This window comes from Phocoena phocoena, chromosome 19 (genome assembly GCF_963924675.1).
Source record: "Phocoena phocoena chromosome 19, mPhoPho1.1, whole genome shotgun sequence".
Classification (NCBI taxonomy): Eukaryota; Metazoa; Chordata; class Mammalia; order Artiodactyla; family Phocoenidae; genus Phocoena; species Phocoena phocoena.
The window spans coordinates 1,769,246-1,795,990 of NC_089237.1; the positions used below are offsets into that span (position 1 = coordinate 1,769,246).

The window sequence follows — 26,745 nt, forward strand, 5'->3', positions numbered from 1 at the left end:
ATGGTTCTCTAGAAGAGAGACGTTTCAACCATAGAAGGGAGAGCTCAGGAAATACCTGGGACGACGTTCTGACCAGCACAATATTGCTAAACCTTCAGAAGGTTTTTAAAGAAGTTTGGTACCTTCGTCCTCAAATAATCTAAAACTGAATCTCTCATGTATGGGCTGAGATGGAGTGCATTTGTTCTATACGTTAATCCTCAGGACATATCTTTAGGTATCAATACTCCCATTTTACAGATAGGAGAGGCAAGGCTCGGATACGTTAACTGAGTTCTCCCCAAGTTCCCGTACCCTGCACCCTCTCTGGGAAACGAAACGACTAGCAAACAATCTGATGTGCTTCGTATGGTTTAACCGGAAAAGCAGATGACCTCAACTTGCTGCTTGAGGGACTTTTTCCTATTACCATTCTGTGTATTAGCGGAAAAAGGGAAAGGAATCACAGTACAAAACTGCTTGCCACACAAAGAGATGCTCCCTCTTGCTTTTATCTCCTCTCCATCTTCTCGTGTGTGGGTCTGGCATAACCCTCCCACGGCCAGGGTACAGGCAGCAGCTGAAGCGAGGGAAGGACCTCTGGGGCCGGCGCTCATTTTCCAGACCTCTGACTGTGATTCTGATTCAGCAGTGGGTTCCTTTCCCTGAGTCCTGCCCTGAGCTAGCCCTCCTTTTCCTTAGCAGCTGACATAGGAGTTTGGAGACAGATACGTCGATGACATTATTTGCTCCAGCGAGAGCCAGGCTGTCATAGTCTGACAAAGGCAACGTGGACTGTTTCTCAGTGCCCCTGGGTGGGCCCTTACTGCACGATGGTCAACACGTCCTGGCATTTATACTGAGGCAAATGCTAGGTCTATAGGCCATGACGTGTGATGATGCCCGGCTAGCCAGCTAGCCAGGATCGTGGTTCCTGCTACTCCATGTTCCGAGGGGAAAAAAAAAACAATGCAGCAGCTGGACTGGGGGCAGAGGATGTTAATTTAGAGGAATCAGCTGAGATTTTGCACACTTAAACTTCTTTGGAGAAACAGAGCTTATGTTAGAGGACCTTTACCTGTTACTGGCAAGGGGCAGCCCATTTACAGGCAATAAAACATAAAAAGTCATCCTCACCTTGAAAAGCTGTAAGGGAAAAGAAAGGTGAGAGATTGAGCTAGGATGTTTTGAGTTTCCCAGAAAGAGCTTCAGATTTCCAACCAAAGCCTTGTGTTGAGTGTTATATAAATAGACTGCCCATAAATGCGTCCGATGCAGTAAGCAAGGTGTAAGCGTTTCTAGGAGAGCTGGTGTGTGTCTTTCAGACACAGGCTTTTGACTTTGGAGAAGCTGAGTGAGGTCACAGCTTGTCAACACCAGCTCACGGATCTTTCTCGGAGGCTGAGAAAAATACAACCAGTAATTAAAATCATGTTCTCCTTTAATAACAACAGCAACAAAACCCACTGACAATGCAATTCCACGTGCCGCGTTTCATACAAAACTTTCCCCATGAGAGGCTGATTCTGGTAGGGGCACCATTGCATTTCATAACAAAAAAAGTTGCCTTTTCATATGGAACGCACGTTAAGGGAACATCTGGGGCTTCCGCCACCATGTAAATATTGCCAGAAGCGTGGCTCCTCTTTTCTTTTTTTTTTTTTTTTCCTCTTTTCTTATTTCTACATCAACCACCTGGAACATTTTACAAACCAGAGCCTGAACTTCATCAGAGAACATCTTAGTAGAATCAGCCTAAAAGCTGGTAAACTTTGAGGTGGCAGTTAGCCCGAAAGGGGCTGGAAAAACAGACCAAGTAACCACCCAACAAATAAACAAACAAATTTAACTGTTTGTTCCTTAAATTTGATCTTCATACACTTGGGCACTCGGGGAACTACCGCTTTTCGGCATATCAGAAAGAGCCCTGAGTTCAGAATCAAAAGGGGGGATTTCTTAGTTCTGGCTCCGCAAGTAGCCAGGCTGAGGGAGGCTGTGAGTAGCACATCACTCAGACCTTTCTTCCCTCAGTTTCCTCCTGCTCTGGGAGTGACCTTAATGCTGGGTGTTCCTGTCAGGCTATTGTGAGCAGAGAATGAGATCAAGTAGGTCAAAGTGCTTTGCGGCAGTTAAAACATTACACACACACACACACACACACACCTGTAAGGGATTTGTATTATGGGAGGACTAGGGAATTCCCTTCCTTTCCTGGGACAGAAAGGAAGATATGAAAAACCCATGCCTGTTTTACCTGTAAGAAAGAACTAGAACCCACCTATTTGTAACACTGATGATGAGACAGAAGACGGTACAGTAACGAGAACCATGGATATGTCGTCATCCTTATTAGAAAATTAACACATGGTTTCACCATCCAGTAATGTGACTGATTTTTAAATAAACATATTTAAATGGGTGGGGTCCTGTCCTGAGTAGGGAGTAGTCACCTTGGCAGGTGAAACACTTATTTAAATTATATGTCCCATCATTCCAAAAAAAAAATTTTTGTTTTTAACTCTTCTTTTGGAATTGTTCCTAGAGCCTCTGGCACATTCTTTCGAACATGTCTGAGGGTGACAAATTTTTGTCCTTTGTGGAAAATACTGATTTTTGTAAACAGCCCGAAGTTATTTGGCATGGAGTTTGGTAAACGGGCTAAGTAATGCCACTTTTTAAAAAACTGTGACTATAAGATAGGAAAACTTTCTTTCAGTTCCCACAGCAAGTTACAAATGGTTGGAGTTCCCTGGTGGTCCAGTGGTTAGGACTCCGTGCTTCCACTCTAGGGGGCACGGCTCAACCCCCGGTTGGGGAGCTGAGATCTGCAAGCCAAGCAGCACAGCCAAAAAAAAAACAAAAAAAAACACAAATAGTAGATTTCAGGAATCGACAGTATTGCTAGAAAGGATCCTTCATAAGGTGCCCACATTAGAGTAGAAAAGCCATCTGGAAAAGCATTTCTACAATTTTAGTCACACCTTCATTATTTATCTAGCAAGACTGTTTGCCACTAGACTTAGAGTTTCCAGAAAGAAAAGAGCACTGCAACTAATTAACTGTTTAATCATTTTATCACAGCTCCTCTGGGCATCTGAACTCCTCATTTGCATATGGATTAACTGGCTAATACAGATGTTTCCAATGAATTCACATCTGGGTCTATTGAAAATGGAGTAGCCAGCCAATCCAATTCCAACCAACAAACTCTATATTCCCTTAAAAAGTTCAGAATTTATTTTTGGTTATGAAACTATCTGAAAATTAGAATATCACTAATATCATTATAACGTAACCTGAAGCAACAGCTAGAGTGGATTTGCTTCTGGTACAAATAATTTAAACTGTTAGCACTACTTTAAAATAATCATCATCAGGGAATTCACTGGCCGTCCAGTGGTTAGGACTCTGTGCTTTCACTGCCGAGGGCTCAGGTTCAATCCCTGGTCAGGGAACTAAGATTCCACAAGCTGCATGGCCAAAAAAAAAAAAAAAAAAACCCAAAACCATAATCACACTTCTATTCACTGAATATTGCACAATGTTAAATGAATCCAAAGACTTTTATGGAAACTATTGTTTTCCCTACTTCATTTTTTTTATTGTGGTGAAATTTACATATCATTAAATTCATCATTTGACCATTTTAAAGTGCACAATTTGGGGGCATTTAGTACATTCCCAATGTTCTGTGAATGAACCATCACCGCTATCTAGTTCCTAAACATCTTCATCACCCCAAAAGGAAAGCCCATACACCCATTAAGCAGTCACTCCCTGTTCCCCCCTCCCCCTGCCCCTGGCAACTACTAATCTGCTGTTTCTATGGATTTGTCTATTCTGGGCATTTCATATCAATGGAGCCTTACCTGTGTGGCCTTTTGTGACCGGCTTTTTCATGTAGCATAATGTTTTCAGGGTTCATCCACATTGTAGCACGTGTTAGTACTTCATTTGCTTTTATGGCTGAATAATTGCGTTGCATGGGTACACTGCATTTTGTTTATCCATCCATCCATCGATGGATCTATGAGTTGTTCACCCCTTTGGGCTCTTCTGAATAGTGCTGCCATGAACACAGGTGTACATTTTTTTCTTTGAATGCCCGTTTTCATTTCTTTTGGGTATATACCTGGGAGTGGAATTGCTGGGTCATAGGGCAATTGTTATGTTTAACTTTCCGAGGAGTCACCAAACCTCTAGCTCATTTTAATGCTCATGTTTTCAAGGTGGCTTGATGACCAAACAGTTAGAAGCAGTTGGACAGCTGCAGCCAGACTCCAGGCTGGGCCCAAAGAGGTCTCTTTTTTTCGGAAACACTGATTAGAGCAGCTGGGCTTGATCTGAGCCAAGCTTGTTCCAACAGAAGGTTACAGGCAGGGCTTGGAACAGCTTTCTCTGCTGGTCTACATGTCACAACATGAACTGGCAGGGCGGGAATACCTTCCTGCCTCCTAGGGATCCTTGGTTCTCCAATTATGTAGCACATACTACTGGAAAAAGAAAAAAAGATGTTAACTAACTGATAGGCTTCTCTCTTCCTGCTTTTGTAGAATTCAAATTAGCATCTGAAGTCCACGTAGAAATGGGTGTTTGGGGGCCAATGCTATATCCCTGTCCTGGGCAGAGGTCTGTCCTTTCATGGTTGGAGAACAGAACTTCCCAAACACTAGCTGAGGCTACAGAGAGATCTTGCATCCCGGGTGGACTTTTACCATCGATTTTGCCTGAAGGCATGGCCTAGTGATTCTGACCCTATCAATCCACAGATACTGGAGTTGAACTGACCCTACTTTGTATATTGTAGCTTATCCACCCCTGCGGGCTCGGCCAGGACAACAGGAGATAATCCTACTGTAGGTATTGTTTACTGCAGCCAATTTACCGAGTCACGAGGCTCCTCAGCCATTAACCCAACCCGGCCAGTAAACTGATTAGCACTGATTTTTAAATTTAAACGTGTTCATGAGCCTCTCAGACTGCTGACCTCCTTCTCACCTCAGTGCCTGACACAGAAGTTTCTGAGCCCCAGAAGCCCCAATCGAGGAGCATTAGGGCTGCACTGCCGTAAACAGAGACCGACCCAAATGCCTTTTTCCACTTGAAACTAGAATACTAAGAGAGAAGAAGTCGTCTTCCGGGGTCCTTGCGATGCAGTCTCTCTGCCAAGCCAGCTGTCACTTGTCGCTTGTCTCCTGGCAGCCCTTCAGGTGTCCTGGCCTGAATCCGCTACTAAGATAGAAAAAAAAGTCCCTTGGCTGGTCATATCCTCTGCAATCTGGCAGGAAACCTAAAATTTGCCGGCTCTTGTCCTCGGTCTGTTTGCTTATCTGCTTCCTTCTAGGGAAGAGCCTGTATCACAGTGTCCGGTCAAGGGGGATTTTCACCATGACCTCACCCTCCGGCAGCTACTGTCCAGATTTCAGCGCGGCAGCTCGGGTGGAAACCCACATCAACGAAACATCAACAATCGCTCCTGGCACATCTCAGAGGAACGGCAAGGTCTGAGAATGACAAAGGGAGCTGCGGGTGGGACTGGAGGAGGATGGATGACGTCTGGTCACAGTTCTGGGCTTGGGAAAGCAGGATGTCAAGGAACCCACTTTAAGAAAATGCACCAAAAACTTCCCAAGCTCGCGCTCGCTGTTTGTATAACTTCGAACCAAAGACTTCGAAATTAGGTGACAGCCGGCGTCGGGGAGTAACCAGGAGTAAGAACGGCGGAAACGGCTGGGGAGCCCAAAGGGCAGCGCCCGCGACCTGGTCTCCGGCCGCCCGGGCCATCGGAAGTAGCCCTTCTGCACCTAAGTGGGTGCAGCCAATTCAAGGGCAACCGAAAGTCCGGCTCCCCAGGTGCCTGCCCCGGGCGGAGGCGCCCGGCCCCGATGGACGTCACGTGACCACAAGACTCCGCCCAGCCGACACCTCCCCGCGCGCGCCCGGCGGCGGTCGCGGGCTCGCGAGAGAACGTGAGTCTCCGGCCCGGGGCGCGAGTCGGGGGAGCGGCCGCGGCGTGCGCGCGCGCCCCCGGGAGGCTGCGGGCGCGCGCACGCCCCGGGGCCACCGCCCCTCCCGGGCCCGCCCTCCTTCCCTCCCTCCCCGGCCAGCCTGGCCCGCCCTGCCCGGCCCGCCCTGCGAGTCAGTCCGCTGGCTCCCTCCCTCCCCCAGCGCGCTCGGGCCGCCGCAGCGCTCCGCGCCCTCGAGCCGCCGAGCCGGAGCCGCCCGCCGCCCGCGGAGGAGGCGGAGGAGCCGGAGGGGCCCGCCGAGGCGGCGGCGGCGGCAAGATGGCGGACTTCCTGCCGTCGCGGTCCGTGCTGTCCGTGTGCTTCCCGGGCTGCGTGCTGACGAGCGGCGAGGCCGAGCAGCAGCGCAAGTCCAAGGAGATCGACAAATGCCTGTCGCGGGAGAAGACCTACGTGAAGCGGCTCGTGAAGATCCTGCTGCTGGGCGCGGGCGAGAGCGGCAAGTCCACCTTCCTCAAGCAGATGCGCATCATCCACGGGCAGGACTTCGACCAGCGCGCGCGCGAGGAGTTCCGCCCCACCATCTACAGCAACGTGATCAAAGGTGCCGGGGATCCCGGGCCCGGGGGGCCGGGGGCCGGTGGGTCGCTGGGCCTGGCCTCGGGCCGCGGCGCGGGGCCGGGCACCGCCCTCGTTCGCTCGGTCCCTGGCGAAGGACCGGGCCCGGCGGGCGGGAAGGGGGCGCGGCCCGGGGGAGAGGATGCCCGGGGGCGACCCGTTCCCCGCCTTGCCGCCCGGCCAGGGGGCGCGGCGGGTCCCCCACCCCCAACCCCGCCGCTGGCCTCGCCCCCTGCGAGAGGGAAGTGAGGCGAGCCGGGTGCTCCGGAGCGTGGGGTGACCTCTCCTGTCCTCCCTCCGGACGAGCCAAACCCAGACCGTCCATCCTCACCCCACGCCGGGGCGCTGCCCGCCCAGCCTCGCCACCCCGGTTGGTGGGTGACCCGAGTCACATGGGGTCGGGGCTGCTCCCAACTCCTGAGCCGGGGAGTTCTGGAACCGCCGCAGTCCGGAAACTTGTGCCCGAGACCCTGGTCAAGGGCGAAGTGTGACAGCTCTTGGGCTCTTTGGGGCAAGGATATGAAACTTGAGGGTGTCCTATTTACTGTGCTGCTATCAGGAAAGAGTACACCATACAGTCAGCCTAAAAAAGTTAGCGGTGGTTTTTCGCCCCAGTGTCACGGTCGGGCAGGATGTTTGCCTGTAATCACCATGCAGCACGTTCCACTCTTCTTTTGCTTAATAATTGGGGGCGGGAGGGAGGGGGTACCACACTTGTTTCTACTACTTAAATGAAATCGTGTGTTGATACAAAGAGTCTTCAGCCTAAATGTGATGCGGAGCCTGTACAGGTTGAGTCAATGAATTAGTGTTGGCTTAGACCATAGGCTCTGCTGCTGTTCGTGGGTATTTTTAAAATTGAGAGTGAGCTTTGTTCTCAGGTGAAAAACACACAAGAATTTTAGTTCTGGGCTTTCAAAGAATTACATAAGAGGGGATTTTATTTTTGTCATTGGAGCGATAATTAGCACTCATTTTTCTTACTAGCACCTATTTTGTACTTTATATAAAAGGCATTTTGGCAGAGTTGAGATACAGAGCCTGGTACTTCAGGTGCATGAGGGTTCTCTATTGCATCTGGGTAGCAGTTATATAGGAGCTGGTTATAGATTTCAGGCCTTTCCAAGCATCGTTTTTTTTTAAGGGTTTTTTTGTTGTTGTTCAGGAAGTACCTAAGTCACTCTTTGGTGACACTTTTTTTCTCCCGGGATTGAGTAGAGGAAAACTGCTTGGGGGGGGGGGGAAGGGCACTAGGCCAGGAGCTCACAGACCACAGCCAGCCCTAGTACCTCTGAAGTTAAGCTGTAAAAAGTGGTTGTATTTATCCTGTCTTCAAGTTTAGAACCAAACTAATTAAGGTCTCTTTCAAGGCCGAAGACTGCCTAGCCAGTCCTTAACCGAAGGTACCTTTGTATCCCCATGCAGCTGAACGATGCAGCTGAACGGAAGGGATTCTGTCAATGCATAGAGCCAGCATGTTAACTGATAGTCAGCCAGGTAAACACCTGGTTCTTCATGTGCACGGGCTCCTACGTGTGACCTACTTCGAGCTTTGATGATGAGATGCAGTCACTAGCCATCTGCATTTTTTGAGTTGGCGTGATCAGAAAATTGACAGCAAAACGGTTTTTCAGTTAACCAAACAGATGACCTAATAGTCCTGTGATTGTTAAGAGGGACTAAAGGTAACAGTCTAGTGTTAGAAATAATGGGTTTGATTTAATCTCTGTGAGTTGAAATCTCAGCTTCTACGTCTTTTTTGCAGTTGGTCTTCCTCCTTCTAGGGAGGTCTGACTCCACTCTCTGCGTTACACTGATTTGAAGCTTGAGATGGGAGAAGTTTCTGAGCTTTGAATGTGATCCTGGAAGACTCAGGGTTAAGCAGGGTGCTCAGGGACCAAGCAGATCACAGGGTGATAAGTTTGGTTCTTGACGTCTCATAAATAGACGTCTCTTTGAGAGACTCGTAAAATCTTGCCTGCAGATCTTTCTTCGGGGCCTGGACCTCTGGCTATGCAGCGTGATTTCTTTTTCCTTTGCTAGTTTTGGTTCTCTTGTGACGGCCTTCTACCCAGGAGTTATTTTATAAATTAGAACGTGTTAAAGTCCTTCAGGAGGAGCACTTGTGTTAATTGTATTTGCTTTTCAAGGCTCTAATTTTATGATTGTGAACAGCTGTTAGTTTTTTTTTTTTTTACACTCTGAGAAGTTACTCCTGTTTGTCTTGACGTTGGTCTCCAGTTTTGGAGGCACCAGGCCTGGAGTACTTAAGAAGTTTAAGGAAATAATACTAGAATCAAATCTCTGAGAATATCTAATGACTCCCATCACACTTTTTTTTTTTTTTTTTAAACAAAGGTATGAGGGTGCTGGTAGATGCTCGAGAGAAGCTTCACATTCCTTGGGGGGATACCTCAAACCACCTCAATGGAGACAAGCTGATGGCGTTTGATACACGGACCCCCTTGACGGCCCAGGGAATCGTGGAAACTCGAGTTTTTTTACAGTATCTTCCTGCTATAAGAGCATTATGGGCAGACAGTGGTATACAGAATGCCTATGACCGGCGTCGAGAATTTCAGTTGGTAAGAGATTTGGTTTTTTTTTTAATGTTGTGATTTTATTTTAACGGCATTTATTAACATCTGATTCTAACACACCTTTTTCACTGACTTCCACAATATAATGTATCTATCCAGAATTTTAGCCTCAGAAACTTGGATTGCTCTATAGATGAACTTTTTAAACTGAGCAAGATAAAAGTAAGGTAAACCCCATAGGTTTGGTGAAGTTGTTATAATTAGTTGGTCATTTTTCCTTTTTGAAAGTAAGATCATAATGATTTTCTCAGGCACTTTCAAATTATTAATTTTTTTCTCCTTTTAGAAGTAATCTCTCAATTCCAGCAACAATACTGATCTTTCTAAAAACTGACCTTTTACTCTTGGATTAAGAGTTCAGTAACCTGATTGTTCAGATGTGCTCTTTATCTTTAGTCTTTAGAGGTATTTATTTCATGATTCAGATTAATTTAATCTGTAAAGAGGTTAAAGTCCTTAATAATGTTTAACAGTCATGCTTCTTGTATATTTGCATGCTGTGTTTTTTTAAGGCTTCTAAGCACGTTTTACAAAATGTTCTTTCTTAAAAAACAAAAATAATCTGTTATTTTTTATACCTCTGTTTCACATGGGAAGCACCTAGAATTTATTTTATATTTATTATATCTACTTTGTCTTAAACGAGACTCCCGTAAGACTTTGTAGCTATTATACGACATTGAAGAGAAAGTGGAAAAGGATCTGATCTAGGTTAAAGATACAAAAATAATGATTGAAATAGATTTTTTTAATCAAGTGTTTTGTAATTTAATTGTGAATGCTTTGATTGTATTCGGGGTTTTATTTGCCAAAGACCGGAAAGGTCCCAGGAATGATAGCCATCTAGACTGTATGCAGTTTGGAGGGAGTTCAGATCTGAAGTGTTTTACTGTAATGTGATCAAAATAAAGTGACAGTTAAAAGTAAAACTGCTTAGAACGTTGTTTGATGATGTCACTGGCATTAAAGCGATTCTCATTTCTGGGTGTGGCTGCAAAATGATGTGCAGCCAGCAGTCCTTGCTGTTACAGTTTGTACTCAGCAGCAGTCTTGGCAATGAAAAGTTCTAGAAAAGTGTTCACGTTGGCTCTTGATAAAACTGAGACCTGAATCTTTACTTTCTCTGAATTATGGCCCTGGTGTGTAACATACAGCCTAGCACTTGATTATGTGTTGTCTGGTATAGTTCTCTTCTTTAGTGTGTGTATGTTGTCTGTTAATTTATCCATTAATGAGAGACAAGGGCAATCTCACATAATTGTTAAAACTGAGTAGCTGGCAGCATTATATGTTGAAAATTATGAATTAACTTGACAAGTGACCTCCATCCAATTCTCAGACTTGGGGTTAATTTTTGTCTTCCACACACCCCTTCTCATCTCCCTTTACCCTCCCTCCTGCTTTTTTTGGGTTTTTTTTTTTGCGGTACGCGGGCCTCTCACTGCTGTGGCCTCTCCCGTTGCGGAGCACAGGCTCCGGACGTGCAGGCTCAGCGGCCATGGCTCACGGGCCCAGCTGCTCCGCGGCATGTGGGATCCTCCCGGACCGGGGCACGAACCCGTGTCCCCTGCATCGGCAGGTGGACTCTCAACCACTGCGCCACCAGGGAAGCCCCTCCGTCCTGTTTTTAAGTGCTGCTTATTCTCTTCTAAATTCATTTTCTCAACAAACCACACTTTTCACTATGAATTTTCTCAGGATGTTATTCGTCCTTCCAGGTCAGGGAAAAAGCATCCATCTGTAATAGCACACACTACATATTGATTCAGTGAAGAAACAAACGGCTGTGCTGTAAAGTTCTCTGTGGGAAAGTTCCATAAGTCCATTTAATTGAAGTTGGACCTCAGTGACACTTATTGAATTTGAACGTTCACATCTTACAGTCTCATGGCCATCGCTGTGGAGAAGGCATTCCTGAGGATTTATTCGCCATTAAGAACGAATGGGTAAAACCACTCAGGCCGAGGACCTCCAGGTTCTTGACTTGAGCCAGCTGATGCTTTCAGAGCAGAGAAGGCCTCACAGGCAAGGAGAGACGAGTTCCAGAAATACTTCTTTTCTGATGAAAGGTAGAGACACAGGGAAAGAGGAGCAGGGAGAGATCTAGTTTTAACTCCTGGAGGACAGGGATTTTTTCCCGTGTGTCTCCTCGGCATTGTTAATGGTATACCTGACACAGGTGGTAGGTGCTCAGTGAGTGCGCTGGATCAGTGGCTCTCAGACTTCAGGATGCTGCGTGGTGCTCGGCGTGCTGTTGACCCTGGGGAGGCACTTTTGCCTACTTCAACTTTTCCTCGGGGTCCTCTTTGGTTCCTTCTCCCGCCCACACACACAAAGCCCCGAGTCCTGTCTTTTCTGCCCCCAAAAGTCTCTTGCATCAGTCCCTCCTTTCCACCTTTCCATGTCCTGGTACCTCCTGCTTGGACTCCCAGGTGATCTTGTCCAGACACGGCCAGGTCTGCTCAGAAAGCTCTGCTTGTTCTCCACAGCTTCTGGAACAGAGTGCAACCTCTCCGTGTGAGTCCGGACTCTAACTGGCTTGCCTAGTAGGATTCCACTGTCATTAGACCACATCACATACCCTACGACCTCTCAAATCCCACGTGCCCTGGGCTTCTGCATCCGTGGCCGTCTTCACAGAGTCCCTCTGCCAGAGTTCTTCAGGCCCGTAGCTGGTTACTAGGTCTCCCCCTTCACTTAGAACAGCGCCAACCAGATTTTAATGTGACTGCATGTGGTCCATGGGCCCCTTGCAGCAGATTCAGCTGGAATCATTGCTTAACCAGAACAGAACAGTTTCCTCAACTCCCTTCCTTGCCTGGGGAGCCTGGGAGGAGCCCCGTGGTTTGTATCTGTGGCAGGCCGTAGGCCGTGGGGTGGGTTTGCTCCGGGGCCACCGTGCCCGACCTCTCTTGCGGGGAGCCTTCCCTGGGCCTCGCGCTGGACGGGGATGCCTTTCCTTAGCCTGCCTGCCTGCCTGCCTGCCTGCGTTTCGACCCCCATCTGGTGCCTCACCTGGTGTTCCAGCTCTTTGGTTTGTGTTTTCATCTCCCTCTAAAGCAGAATCTCCTTTGGTCTGCCTTTTTTTGGTCTATTTCTCTCATTAACATAGGGCCTGACACATTTCATTTCCTCATTTTTTTTAGACGATCTGAATTACAATATTCTTCTAGAAAAAAAGAAACAGTCCTCATTTTTTTCCTGGGAAACATGAGTGTTTCTGTATGCTAGTTTGTTAATTTTCCAGGAGATGGGAAGTTCTTGTATTACAGAATCAATTTTTCTTTTTTGTTATGTTTAACAATGTAGTATATTCTTGAATCTTGGATAGAAAAAGTAGTCATGGGGGAAATGAGAGGAGTTAGCAGATAAAATAAGAAAAATTAGCCTTTTTGGTTTCAACTAACCCTTGATTATTAAATTTATTAATGCAAATTCAAATGCAAAAAAATGGGGGCAGTTTTTAAGCCTCCCTACGGCTTTTTTGCTTAAGATGAATGACAGCCCTTTAATCAGTTTTGGGGACGAGGGTAGGGTAGTGATATCACAGCTTTGGTTTTTAGTTTTTAGCAGGCTGTTCGTTTGTTAGGAATAACTTTGGGTGCAAACATGAATGTTTTCTTTCCCTAGTTCCCAAAGGCAAACATTTCCTTTTCTGGTTAGTCTCATTGTGGGTAAGCTAAATAGCTTACTGTGGAAAAAGAAAAGTCTAAAGACTCAAGTTGTTGTTACAGCTTATGGTGCCTTTCTCGTTCGTATAAGCTAGCACACTGAGGACAGTATATCCTAAGAAGTGGTCTCTTCTAGGTCTCAATTAAATGTCTGTAATGCTCTGCCTTGGCTGTACATTCACCATAGCCTGCCCCTGTACTGAGGAGATACCCTCTCTTTAGAAAAACTCACGTGACTGTAACTAGGGAATTTGCTAACTTAGAGGACTAAAGAGATGGCTGGGAAGCGATGCAACTGGGGACATGTAGCAGGAGTCACTGCCAGTTAGATCGTTCTGGACTGTGTAACACAGTTACTTATTCAGGAATGTAAGCAGAAGGCATAGACCTGGTTACACAGGACAAGAAGGTGTGTGACTCTGGGAGGAGCACTGCTGCGTCTGTACATACTGTAACGGTGTCGGCGTTAATACAGCTTCCTGTGATGACCGGGCTTTTCTTTGCAATTCCTGCCACTGAAACCATTTTCTTTGTTATCGTGGTACCTTGGGTTAGACTTAATTTTTCTTACTCAAGTAGTACAGTTTGTGCTTGAGGATAGTTACACTTCTCCAAGCTGATGAGCTAGTTTTTTCATTAAGCAGCTCTTCCCTCAGTCTGTGTAACAAAGTACCTATTTAGCCTCACGCAGCGGCCTGCAAAAAGGAGCCGAGCGCTCAGTAGAATAGGAACTTCCCTTTGGGCCGAGGGATTCGCTTCTTTGTTTGCACTGCAGTATGGATTTGAAATACTGTAGAGTTAGAGGCATTTGTTTGTTCTTTAACGCTAGATAGGATTTGCTTTAAAGGGTGAATCACTACTTTCAGTTGTAAACTATTTTCAGTTTTCTGTTGGAGAAGGGTTTTGTCCATTTTCTTTATGAATAAAATCAAAGAAGGACTTTGACTTCAAGTTGCTAAAAACCTCCTGATTCTAGGCTTAGGATGAAATATTCAGCCTATATAACAAGGATTATATGTTACATTAGGAATTGTAGAGTTTTTTACATTTAGGTCTATAGAATTTGGTTTTGGTAAACTTGATCCAGTGTCACAATGGTTTTGTGTTATCCAAGCCTTGGGAACCCAGAGCTGTACTACTGTTTACATTGAGGACAAAGAGGTTGCTTTGGCCTGTGCTTATAGTTTTACTATAACTCGGTGAGATTTTGTGTGTGTGCACGTGTGTAACACATACACATGCACACCTAAGTAGATCTCTTGATTTGTTATATCGAGTTGGTGTGTTCACGTTTACATGATTTTATTTTTGGTAGAAACTTGACCAGCTGTGGGATGTCCGAACCCTGGGTGCTGAAGAGGGATTCTAAAATACTGTGCTGCTTTTTTTTTTAATTAATTAATTAATTTATTTATGGCTGCATCAGGTCTTCGTTGCTGCGCACGGGCTTTCTCTAGTTGCGGCGAGCGGGGGCTGCTCTTCGTTGCTGTGCACAGGCTTCCGACTACGGTGGCTTCTCTTGTTGCGGAGCACAGGCTCTAGGCACGTGGGCTTTAGTAGGTGTGGCTCGTGGACTGTAGAGCGCAGGCTCAGTAGTTGTGGCGCACAGGCTTAGTTGCTCTGTGGCATGTGGGATCTTCCCAGACCAGGGCTCGAACCTGTGTCCCCTGCATTGGCAGGGGGACTCCCAACCACTGCGCCACCAGGGACCTCCTTGTGCTGCTTTTTATATTACCTTTTATTGCTCTTCTTTACTAGAGTGTGGACCTAACTCAGGAGAGAGACTTGGGAGCTTGCTTTTAAGAAAAGCATAACGGCCCAAGGACTTGGTGCGTTGCACAGTCCCTGTTCGTCTGTCACAGATAAGCAGCAGCGCATCCAGTCTGCCGTATCTTGTCATGTTAACCCCAGACAGGTGCCAGCTTCTCTCTCCAGAAAATTACCTCAAGTGCTGATAATTAATTACATCACTTTTTAATACCTTATGTTTTACAAAAATTGCTTTGTACTTTTCAGAGTACATTAATTATTTCTACCACATACACTATCATTTAATCCTTAAGTAGAAGAAAACAAAGGGAATGTGGGCTGTTGTCCTCATTTCACAGATTAGAAAATTCAGAGACAGAGAGGTTCCTTCAGCTCACAGAGGTAGTCAGCGATGACAGGATAGACCCTGGAGCCTCAGCCTGCTGACTGCCCGTGCACAGAGCCCCATTTTGCAAGCCCTCCAGGGCTCTTTCCTCTTCTGAGCAACACCCTGCACTGATAGTTAACACTCCCCTAGTTAAGTTCCAGCATGTTATTTTAAATATATGTAAGGTTTTCTTACAGATACATAGCACTGCACCGGTACGCACACAGTTGTTTTTAATATTCCGAACTTTCCATAGTTTCCTTGTGCCATTCCTTTTTTACTTTATGAACTCAGATTATAGTTACAATGGTAATGGTAATAATCTTAAATGTAATGGTAAATTTACTAAGTTAGAGAGGTACGGTTTATCCTAACCACCTTGCATTAGGGTGAAGGCTGTTTGAATGTTCACCTCCTTGAAAACTAACTGCTAGTGACCCTCAACTGATGTTTCATCAGTCAACATGGTTTTTCACGTACCCTGAAGCATAGAAGTTTAATGGCAACCAGTTATCTGAAAAGCAGCCATATATTTTTTGTAGGAAAGTGACGTTTTGAAATGGGCACGTATCTGGTATACAGTTGCCCAGATTTGTTCTTGGTTTGGAGGAGATAATCAGAGCGGTCTTCGTTATTCTTATGAATTCCTTTGCAGTGTTTCTCATGTAGTTGTCACATATTTCATTCTGCTTATGAGCATTCCAGATTGTAGTTTGTTGCAAGTTTTTGTTCCAGTTAGAAAGTACCTATTTCTGGAAATTAGCAGTGATTTTTATTTCCTTTTTTGAAAGTATTTTGGTTTTTTTCTAGCTGTATGATACAATTCACTTCAGTCTTTGTTGTGAACATTTTATTTTTTTACGAGATGCCTTTTTTTAAGAGATTTTGTTACATCCACATTAGCAGAGCATTATTAGAATGAGCTGATACGGATCAAGGAAACTGGACTTTAGTGGCCTTGGCTACATTTACCAGTCTCTTTCAGCGATGGTAGTTGTTTGTCTTAATCTTTCAAATTTAATCTCTCTTCTTTTGGCAAAACGAATAAAAAAGATTTTTAAATCACTGCAGTGGGTGAACTTTTTCATACACAACTAGTCTACAATAGAAGCAGAATACTCTAGTAGAATTACCCTTCTCTGATTTATTTTGGTTTTTGGTCTAAGTCATAAGACTTGTATACTTGGTTTTGCTACATGGAACTTTACTTTGTATCTTCCAAACAAATTAGAAAATAACCATGTTCAAATCTATTCATTTATTTTCCATATTGTAAAATATTATTACAAATGGTTTTAACGTGGGGACCTTAAAATGTGATGTGGTTTTCTGCTGTGCTGTGCGAACTAGGTGGCCGGACGGAACTCATGTCGGTTCTGCCTCTCACTGTGTGAGACTGAGCGAGTCCCCCAGGCTCTCTTTCTCTTTCTGCGACTGTGGAATGGGGATGATTCAACTACCTTTGTTAGTCGTCGTAGGGATTACATGAGGTAATTCACGTAAAGCCTTTGACACAGTGCCTGGCACACATTAATCATTTTCTTATCGTTAACCATTAACAGCCCTAGTATATGCCATATCCACAAGCCATAAGTAGTTTCCTACGAGTTAAGAGTGCTGTAAACTTTGATTTGATTAACTCTGTGAACTTGATTTCACGTATAAAAATCCTGACTTGTAAACAGTGCAGAATATGACTTACAGTCTCATTAGACCATTTGGTATCTCTGATGAAGGCAGCACCAGGGAGAGGTTTGAGGTTTTCATTGCTACGTCAGTTCTTGTTTCCTTTCCAGCGTCACTGTGCTTTGTTTCCAGATCAAAAATTCATGATGTGACTCTTCATTTCTTCATAGTACCTTTTTAACATTTTGTGAAAATGGGGATGATATGTTCTCAGCTTTTAACATTAGAAACATTAACCCCAAGCATCCCACCCAGCGCGACGTCCGTTTGAAAGTCTTCTCTCTACTTATTTTATTTTGACTGTTTTTCTCGTACATAAATTACCATACTGACCCAGATTAGCTAATTTTACCTTACCTTTCACTGTATTGACTGTATAGTTTCCATTTCCTTGACAGATATGCAAACTTTTAAAAAATGTTGCTTAATCTGTCTTCCTGACAGCTATAGCAATGTCCGTTCGGAAAGCCCTTTGCTTATGTATTTATTTTAAACAAAAAACATTTTATAAATGACAGGTCTATATCTTTATGGTTAGTCCTTGTATATAGTTGTAAATGATTTTTAAAACACAATTCTAAGGAATCAAATGTAATAATGATAATTAAAATGCTTTGAAAATAAGGCAGTGTATAGATGTATGATAAAACTCACCAGTACTGATCTTTCCCATTTGCACCGTGAGATTTCTAGCCAGAAGTATTTAATGTGGAGAACGTGCTCCTGAGACGCTTCAGATGTGTGGTCTGAATTAGCCAAAGTTGTCTTCCTGCCAGCGGCGTCGTGAGGTCACCGCAGCATGGGCGCAGGTGCTCTGTGACTCTCGCCAAATGTGCCGCTTTCTGTCTTTCCCTCTCCCTGCTCGGTTGTTTCTGGCGCCCTTCCCCCTGCACACATGTATCCTCTTTCCCTTTTTGCCGTTTCCTGTGCCTGTGGCCTGGCAGAGGTGTTGTGTGGACTCAACGTTGAGGAGGGTATTTGGACTTCTTTTCCAACCTAAAAAATTCCTTATATTCATAAAATACTGAATCTTTTTTTTTTTAAGATTTCATGTTACTTTTTGTGAGATTTTAGAGCTACTGACCACTTTGTTAAAAAAAAAAAAAACCAACTTTCATTAGCCTAAAAGAATAATGGAGCAAAATAAACAAATTTTAATTTTGCTCCCCTAAAGAAAATGAAATTTTAATTTCTTTTTTTTTTTTGTGGTACGTGGGCCTCTCACTGCTGTGGCCTCTCCCCTCGCGGAGCACAGGCTCCAGACGCGCAGGCTCAGCGGCCATGGCTCACGGGCCCAGCTGCTCCGCGGCATGTGGGATCTTTCCGGACCGGGGCACGAACCCGTGTCCCCTGCATTGGCAGGCGGACTCTCAACCACTGCGCCACCAGGGAAGCCCCGAAATTTTAATTTTGCCATTTAAAAACAATGTTAGCCAGCAAACAAAACTCTTGTATTGTCACCCCCGTCCCCCAAAATAACCCAGTGTCTTTGGGTTCTTCCAACCAGTGCAGCTACATTTAGCCTGTTAATAGGACATTTCTCTTCTCCCTTCTAGAGAGGTTAAACAAGAAGTGCTGGGATAATGAGTACTGTCTTGGGGGTGAGAGACTTTCGCTTTCCTTTTCAATATCCTGGTTACCATTTTTTGATCCCTGGGTAATCTTTTAAAAATTATTTTCCTGTTAGATAGAATGAACTTCCTCAATAGAAATGTATAGAGAGTCTGTCCTCCTATATCATGTGACTTGCATTTAGGCTTCACGCTGTGTAGTGTGGTGGTTTCCATTTATTGATATTAAGTAAAAGAAACACTCACGGAAGCCGCTGGCAGTGAGCAGTGGCTCTAGCTTCTCCAGGTCGCTAGCGACTTGCTCACAAGGGGTTTCCTGGCCAGCTTGGCTCCGCGAGGCCTCACAGCTGAGAGGGTGCACACACACCTGTGCTTCAGACAGGTAAACTTGTCTGCTGTTCAAATGTCCGATGGTCTCTTAAATTCATTTTTAGTGATTTTTTTAAAAACCTAAATAATTAAATGCTTCATATTCACAAAGCTGCAAATACCGTATATCCTAGTTGAAATATGTTTAAAAGAGTGATGTGATTTAGCCTACTGAGTTAAATATTGCAGTACAAATGATTTCCCATTTTTAACTGATACTGACTTGCCACATTTGCAGTAAAACTGCCTTTATTAGCTACAGCTTCAAAAATGGTGGGGACATTGAATCGTCATATAGATTATATACACTTCAACTCTTAGGCTAGGGTAAAGAGAATTATACTTAACTTTTTTCTTGACTTTTTAAACTGTTATGTTATGATCAAATGCTACAATCAGTTTTAAGATGGCCTTACAATCTAGTAAGAAACCAAGGTTCCCATCTCTTGTATTTTGCACATTTGGCCTTAATGTAAGATAGCTTTCTTTTGAAAAAGGTGCTTTATTTAAAAAAAAAATCATTCTGTAGAACTTTATTCTTTTGATAGGAATATATATACATATCCATTTGATATTTTTATATGTAACTGTATTTTATACTATGTGCAGATATTAAGGTTTAGGGCATTACTTCAGAAGTATCCGTTTTTCATCATGATAATGTGAATTCTTTTCTTCTCAAATGTGAAAACTGAAGAGCAAGTGTAAAAGAACAAGAAGGCCTTGGGTAGCACATTTCAGGAGACGTATTCCTCTTTAACAAGAGTTAAGCCTTAGTGAAATCATGGTACCTGGCAGCTTTCAGCAGCTGTTCAGGGACATGTTACCTGCCACCTGTTAATGAGTCAGGTGCTTTTCTGCAGGCTGGGTACTTGCTGGCAAACCACATGAGAGTAATCTTTGTTCTCGTTGATCTTGGATGCAAACAAGTAAATAATCCCACCTGTGATAAATGCTCTGGAGGAGAAGAGGAGGAAGCAACGAGAGGGCTGTCAGAGGAGGTGACACTGAAGTTGAGACCCCAGGGGTGGGAAAGGGTCGGCCAGGCCAGGAGAGGGGAGAGTTGGACAGGCAGAAGGAGCACCACGTGTGCAGGGCCTGCAGCGGGCCAGGGCTCGCCTGAGTGCGGGAATCCGAGGGAAGGAGGAGAGCCTTTGGGCTGTCCTGGGGGCTGAGCAGCCCCAGAGCTGGGAGGCTTCTGCAGAAGGAGCCCTCCTTGTCAGGTGGTCGCCATGGAGATGCATCAGGGACACTTGGTAGGGGCTGCCGATGGATTGACTGAGGGGAGGGAGAAAAGCATGAGTAAAGAGGGACTTGGATTTCTGGTTTGACAACCAGGTGGGCAGTGATGCTTTTTGCTGAAATGAAAAGACCCTGTGAGAAGGAAATTTGAGGGGGAAGAGTACGGCTTTAGTTTGGGTTTATTGGGTTTTGAGCTCTCTGAGACATACAGGAGGAATCAGGTAGACAGTTGGGTATATATGTCTGGAATCTAGAACAGAGCTTCGTGCTAGAGGGAGAAATTTCAGAGCTGTTTGTGTTCAGATGATATTTAAAGTCTTTAGAACGCGTACAGTTACTCAGGGAAAGGGCGTAAAATCAGTTAGGGCTCAGGAAAGAGTCTTAAGGAACCTTCAGACTGTTTGAGACTGTTCAGAGGAGGAGATGCTAGCGGAGATGGCCAGAAAGGTAGAAGACGTTCAGGAACGTGTAATGCCATGGGGGCCGGGAGAGGGTTTTAAAGAAGAATAAATGGTCAGGAGCGCCACGTGCCCCTGAGAGGTCTCGTGAGGTGAAGACGGACGTGTCCGTTGATGCCGGACAGCAGGAAGGTTACTGCTGGCTGGCAGGTGATGCGAGGAAGTGGAGACGTTCTCTTGAAGTCCAGCTTACTCTTCTCATTTCCCTTTTGCAGCGCGTTCAGCCCACCTGACGTACTAGGTTGGGTTTTTTCAAGCCTTTTTAAAGTCTAAGAGTATATTGTATTTATATTAACCAATTTCTTTGAATCTCACTCTCAGAGAAGAGTTAATATCAGTTAATGATAGTGTTAATCTGTTGGGCCAGGCAAACACAAATAATGTTTACTTGAGACCATTGCTTATGCAGTGAGGGCGGTAACTTAGCAGCGCTGCTCCTTCCCTCCTTCAGCAAGCGTGTGCTGAGCATCTGCCCACACCATGTTCTGGGATGAGCAGGCCCTGGGACTCAGGAGCTGCCTGGCTGGCCTGCCTTCACGGAGGCTCTCGATCCAGTGAGGAGCGCAAATGATACAATAAACGGTGTAGAGTGCTGCATCGGTAACCTCTCTTCCGAGAGTTTGCAGAATCAGCAAGTGTTCACTGACTGAGAAGAGGCCTAGGAGGGCAGGTAGGCCAGTTCGCTTCGCTTTGTACATAAAACCCAAGTCCATCAAGGTTAAGGTCGTAGCTAGTTTGGGTGTGACAGTCATAATTACTGCTGTGCTTCCCTGTGTCCCTTAATAACACACTTAGCCCCGTAGTGACTTAGAAACAGGAATTGATACTCCAGCACACGTTACAAGCTGTTACCCACATTCATCAACATGTAAAACATTCACAGGCTGCATGTGTCTTTGCTGTCTGACCTGATTGATCGGAGGTGAGGGGTGGCGTGTGGAGCTTCCCTGCCGCCAAGAGTTTGGGGTGATGGCTTGACTGTGAAATCCATCGAAGTCTGGGTTTTCCTGTCACTTGCTGTGTGATCTTAGGCATAGAATTACTTTGTTAATTAACGTGGATTATTGTGTAATGTTTGAGTTGTGGGGATTTCAAGATGCATTGCAGCACATCAGCCCAGAGCAGAGCTTTCCATCTGGTGTCTGTTCACAAGGACTTCTGGGTGTTAAAAAGTGCTTGTATGAGCCCCTCTATTTAGATAGCAGGGGAATTGAAACTATATTTGGGAAGTTATATCTTATGTTGGGAAACTGCACATTCTTTTTTTTTTTTTTTAACAATTGAGGTCATTTCTTTTAGAATTTGAGACATTTCTTTATATGCTGTTGGGATTGTGTATGATTGACCCTTTTCAAAAAAGTATTTTAACTTTGAGGAATTTTTAAGGGTTCAAAACTCTAAGCTTTTTAGTGTTATCATTATGTGAAAACTGAAAAACAGGGAAGTTGTTTTTGTTTTTTGATTTGAAATGGGCTCCAGAATCTAAATTAGCTTTTTTTTTTTAAATTGAGATTTTAAAACATGTGTATGCCCATTGTAGAATATCATCTAGTTAGCCACCATACCTCCACACCAAGACATCTGTGTTGACAGTTGGGTGTATTTTCTTCCAGTATTTGAATACAATATTGGCTGTTGAGTTAAACTTTTCTGTAGTTTCTGTACAATTTTCTATCCTGTTCATTTAATGTTGTGCCATTAGCATTTCTTGGAGGAGGTGATTTTTCTCAGAGGACTGATAAGGCATTCTTCTAGAAATGGATGTGCATTTTTGACTTATATGGAAAATTCTTTCACATATACGTATTTATGAATAGTAGGGTGGTAAATAGTAACATGGAATAAATAATTCGGTAAATCATGCCACGTTGCTGCCGTAGTGAGCGGCACCGTACACCATGTCAGAGCTAGCCCGCCTCTGCGGTGTTCAGCTCCTTCCTCACACTTAAAATGTGTATCTGATTTTTCAGGGAATAAGATTTTATAAAATGCTGACTGCCACTCTGAAACCTGTATTTTAAAGAAGCGGCTGTAATTCTTATATAGGGTTTTGAAAATAATTGATACTTTAAGATAACAAAGTTGAACAGCATATAAGTGTAAGACATAAACACCTATAAATGCTTATTAGACATATGGCCAAACTCTTTTTTCTGTCTCTTCAGGATGAAGCATTTTAATAAAATAAAGGCCTTCTTTCTTGTGACATCCGTAGTAGAATTATTAAACTGCATTTACCTTTTGTGTTGTGTGTCAACTGGAATTTGGTGGGACTACAGGAGCACTCTTAGAAAACTAGGACCATTAGCTTTAAATCATTTTGGTGATAAGTCTAATTAGAAAACTTGATATAAAAAGGAATTTATTAATTTGTGAGCGGTGGCAAGAAAACGGCAATTTACGAAATAAAGTGCTAGCTTCCTTCCAGAGATTTCTCATTACTACTGTGCACTAGTTTGTTTTTACGGCTTAAATGCAAGAAAAATCGGAAACTAACTGTTCAGAGGTATTCTTTCTGAAGTTCTGTTTAGGCTGTTGTAAGCTATCTTCGTTTGGAGAGGTATTTAATTTGAAAAATACTTTCAAATGTTTGGATGGTTTTTAACGTAACTGACTAATTTTGGCTCTTTTGGGAGTTGTGAGTGATGTACATAGAAAATGCCAGCAAGAAATTTGGAAGTGCATTCAGTTGGAGTCTACTTAATTTTGACCTATCTACAGAGCAAAAGAAAATAGCTTGTATTTCTTTGAATAGAAGTAAATACTGTCTTTCTCCTTGTGAACCAAAGAACAGGCATGAGTGGTAGTACTTTATGCTTCAGTGATAAAGATGACAGTATCCCCTTATTAAACATGTGCTGCGTGTCACTTCAATACCTTACAATGTTTTTGTCCAGAGAAAAATGAATAGAGAAAGTCATTTAAAAAAAAAAAAAAAAAAAGGTAGGTCATCTCAAAGATAAGAAATAGTAAAATGGGTCCTTTGTGAAGACCAGGCAAAACAAGAATGTTGGAAGGGCAGGCGGATGAACGCAGAAGTGAGGCTGTTCGTGGCGAGGGCCTGAGCACCAGGAGAGTCTCATGCCTACCCTGTGTGTGGGCTCACCAGCCGCTCCATTGTAGTTTATTTTGAAATAAAAACGAAGGAGGAAAAAAGACCCAGAACCCATCCAGTAAGAAATATTACCTTCTGTCTTTATTACTAGCCACGTCCTTATTGAAATGAGGAGTCTTGATTCATTAACCAGCTTTGACCTCAAATATTTCCATTTTGTACCTTACTTATTTGGCATTTAATTTTTGCTGTAAACCTTATATATAAGTAAATGCTAGATGGAAAGGCTTATATTACACAGAGTCTATTCATAGAATATTTAAAGCCTCCTTATTTAGATGTGGCTTCACCAGGATATTTGCAGGGCTGAAATTACAAGTGTATACAAAATACGAATTATTGATTAAAAAAAAACAACAACCGTACTTCTAGGTCACTTTTAAAGGCAAGTTAATTAGTTTCCTGTTGAATAGATGTTCTCCAAATATATGCATAGTGAAGCCTGCCTATTGAATATTCAGAGAACATTTCTCCCTGGCTTCGTTTTGGGATTATAAGACTGATGAAAATTAAAGGCATGTTACAGGCATACAGAAACCTTGCTGCGGCGATCAAGGCAGCACCGTACGGCAGTTGAGTTCACAGTTGTGACCAGTTTAAAGAGTAAACAGATTTGTAATTTTATGTCTTGATTCCTTTTCCTCTTTGAATATTCCAGACTTGCAAATGGAAGGACTTAAAGTGCATGGCAAGGGTGTGAGCCACTTTAAACCGTTGCATTTGGCTATTTTAGAACACAGACCTCTGTTCTGTAGTTTACTAGTACTTCAGGAAGTGTTTGTTGTTTGTAGTACTTGGCTAGTGGTTGCTTCTCTATATAAAGAGAAACTGGATATTAACTTCGAGTTATGCCATCATTTTCAGAATCACATGTATACTTAGATTTCAAAAGAAGATTTCTCACTGCTTAATTGTCTTGGTAATATAGATTTTCTTTGAATTTTAATATTTCTTATACTCTCAAGAAATATGTTTACTCTTAAAAAACTATTTTAGGTAATGCTAATCTCACAACTAAAAGGGCCTCCACACATAAAAATGGGATGCTTTTTTTTCTTTTTTTGGCTGCATTGGGTCTTCGTTGATGCGCGCGGGCTTTCTCTAGTTGCGGCGAGTGGGGTCTACTCTTCGTTGTGCCGCGCAGGTTTCTCATTGCGGTGGCTTCTCTTGTTGCAGAGCACGGGCTCTAGGTGTGTAGGCTTCTGTAGTTGTGACTAGCGGGCTCTAGAGCGCAGGCTCAGTAGTTGTGGCGCACGGGCTTAGCTGCTCCGCGGCACATGGGATCTTCCCGGACCAGGGCTCGAACCCGTGTCCCCTGCATTGGCAGGTGGATTCTTAACCACTGTGCCACCAGGGAAGCCCGGGATGCTTTTTAATTCACTTATTTCTTTCTAATTGACTTATTGCTTCACAGTGGATTTTCTGCCATTTATAGACATACCTAATAAGCCTGCAGTTAAATTCCAGACATTTTACAAGATTAAGCAACAGTAGTTCATTTTAGTAGCAAACTGAAATCCACTGCATTACTTATAGTTTGCATGTGATTGAATTCTGTTACCTCTTTTCATTCCACAGTGTAATTTTCACCTGTTTACCAGGTAAAAAGATAGTGCTCCTTATTAAACACTTTGCATTGCTTTATTTACCTGTCATGCGAAGTTTCAGTGTCTGTTGCAGAAGCAGAGTCACTTTGTACGATTAATTGAGGTCTTACGTCCGCTAGGGCCCTGTTGCTAGAATGCAGTGGCAGTTCTCATACTTGTTCTCAGTCGTGCGGCTTTAGCTGCTGAACTCTGTTACGGCTGGAGCACCACGTGCATTACTGTTTAACCACAAACATCTCTGGGAGCTCAGCTTTGCAGGCTGTTGGACATTTGAAAACGGGCTCTAGGAATATGGAGAGGAAGGCTGCTAGAACTGTAGTAACACAGGAAATAAAGTGTGTCTGAATCACCAAATCAGTTTTTAAAAAAGAGAAAGAGGGCTTCCCTGGTGGCGCAGTGGTTGGGAGTCCGCCTGCCGATGCAGGGGACGCGGGTTCGTGCCCCGGTCCGGGAAGATCCCACATGCCGCGGAGCGGCTGGGCCCGTGAGCCATGGCCGCTGAGCCTGCGCGTCCGGAGCCTGTGCTCCGCTATGGGAGAGGCCCCAACAGTGAGAGGCCCGTGTACCACAAAAAAAAAAAAGAGAGAGAGAGAAAGAAAGCTACTTCTAGACTTAATTCTGCTGTTTATGTCACAATTCAAATATGTCAAATGGAGGCCTGATGCTCTTCATGTGAGACCTAGTTGAACTCAAGTAAATGTTGCTTGAAACCTACTTTTGTAATAAGATGAAGCTAAATAAGTTTCTGATCTGGATTCTTAATATTCTTGACATTTTTACAAAGCTTTTTAAAAAAAACCCTAGCTGATTTGATATAATGAGTATCAAAAGGTAAAATTAATATAAAATCCAGTTTTGAATAAAATCTGCTGTCTGTGCAGATCTGAGCTGATGCTAGAGCCGGCCCCTCAAAACCATGTCTCGTGGGCCTTCAGAAAAGTTTGGTTTGGTGGAATTGTGGTGGGCCTGGGGATCTTTGTCTTTAAGGAGCACGTTAGGTGGCTCTGATGCACTGCCAAGATTAAGAACCGCTTGGCTAGCACAGGAGTCAGAAAACTTTCTGTAAAGGGCTAGGTGGTATGATATTTTAGACGTCACATGCCAAGAGACAAAATCAGTGTAACAGGAGAGAATTCTAGTTTGCACAGATTTTTTTACTGACGCAATTCAGAACATAATAAAGTTGTCTATGGCTTTTTGTAGTATAGGTTTACTAATGAGAAGAATTGGATTCTTTTGGAAGGGGATAACATTTTGCTTAAGTAGGGTTCAGGGTTTTGGTGTTCCCTATTATCACAATCAGGTGCAAATGTTCATCCATTAACGATTTTACACGTTCCACCCTTGGAAGTGTCTTTGCACACAGATGGGTACTGCCAAGTGAGCATTTGGGGGAGTTTTTTGTTTTGTTTTGTTTTTTTTTAATTTTTATTTTTTTAATTTATTTATTTTTGGCTATGTTGGGTCTTCGTTGCTGCGCGCAGGCTTTCTCTAGTTGCGGCGAGCGGGGGCTACTCTTCGTTGCAGTGCGCGGGCTTCTCATCGCAGTGGCTTCTCCTGTTGCGGAGCACAGGCTCTAGGTGTGCAGGCTTCAGTAGTTGTGGCCCGTGGGCCCAGTAGTTGTGGCTCGAGGGCTCTAGAGTGCAGGCTCAGTAGTTGTGGCGCATGGGGCTTCGTTGCTCCGTGGCATGTGGGATCTTCCCGGACCAGGGCTCAAACCCGTGTCCCC

General features: G+C 44.1%; 1 protein-coding gene across 3 annotated transcripts in view; it reads left to right on the forward strand.

Annotated features, from left to right (window-relative positions):
- The first annotated feature begins 6,263 nt into the window (after positions 1-6,263).
- Positions 6,264-26,745, forward strand: part of GNA13 (G protein subunit alpha 13) — a 36,032-nt gene continuing 15,550 nt past the window's right edge. The window contains exons 1-3 of one of the 3 annotated variants that reach the window (XM_065897236.1): positions 6,264-6,447; positions 6,523-6,546; positions 8,919-9,145. In XM_065897236.1, coding sequence (XP_065753308.1) covers positions 6,264-6,447; positions 6,523-6,546; positions 8,919-9,145 — 435 coding nt within the window. Of the gene's footprint in view, positions 6,547-8,918; positions 9,146-26,745 lie in introns of all 3 variants that reach the window. The other 2 variants (XM_065897235.1, XM_065897237.1) reach the window with 2 other exon arrangements.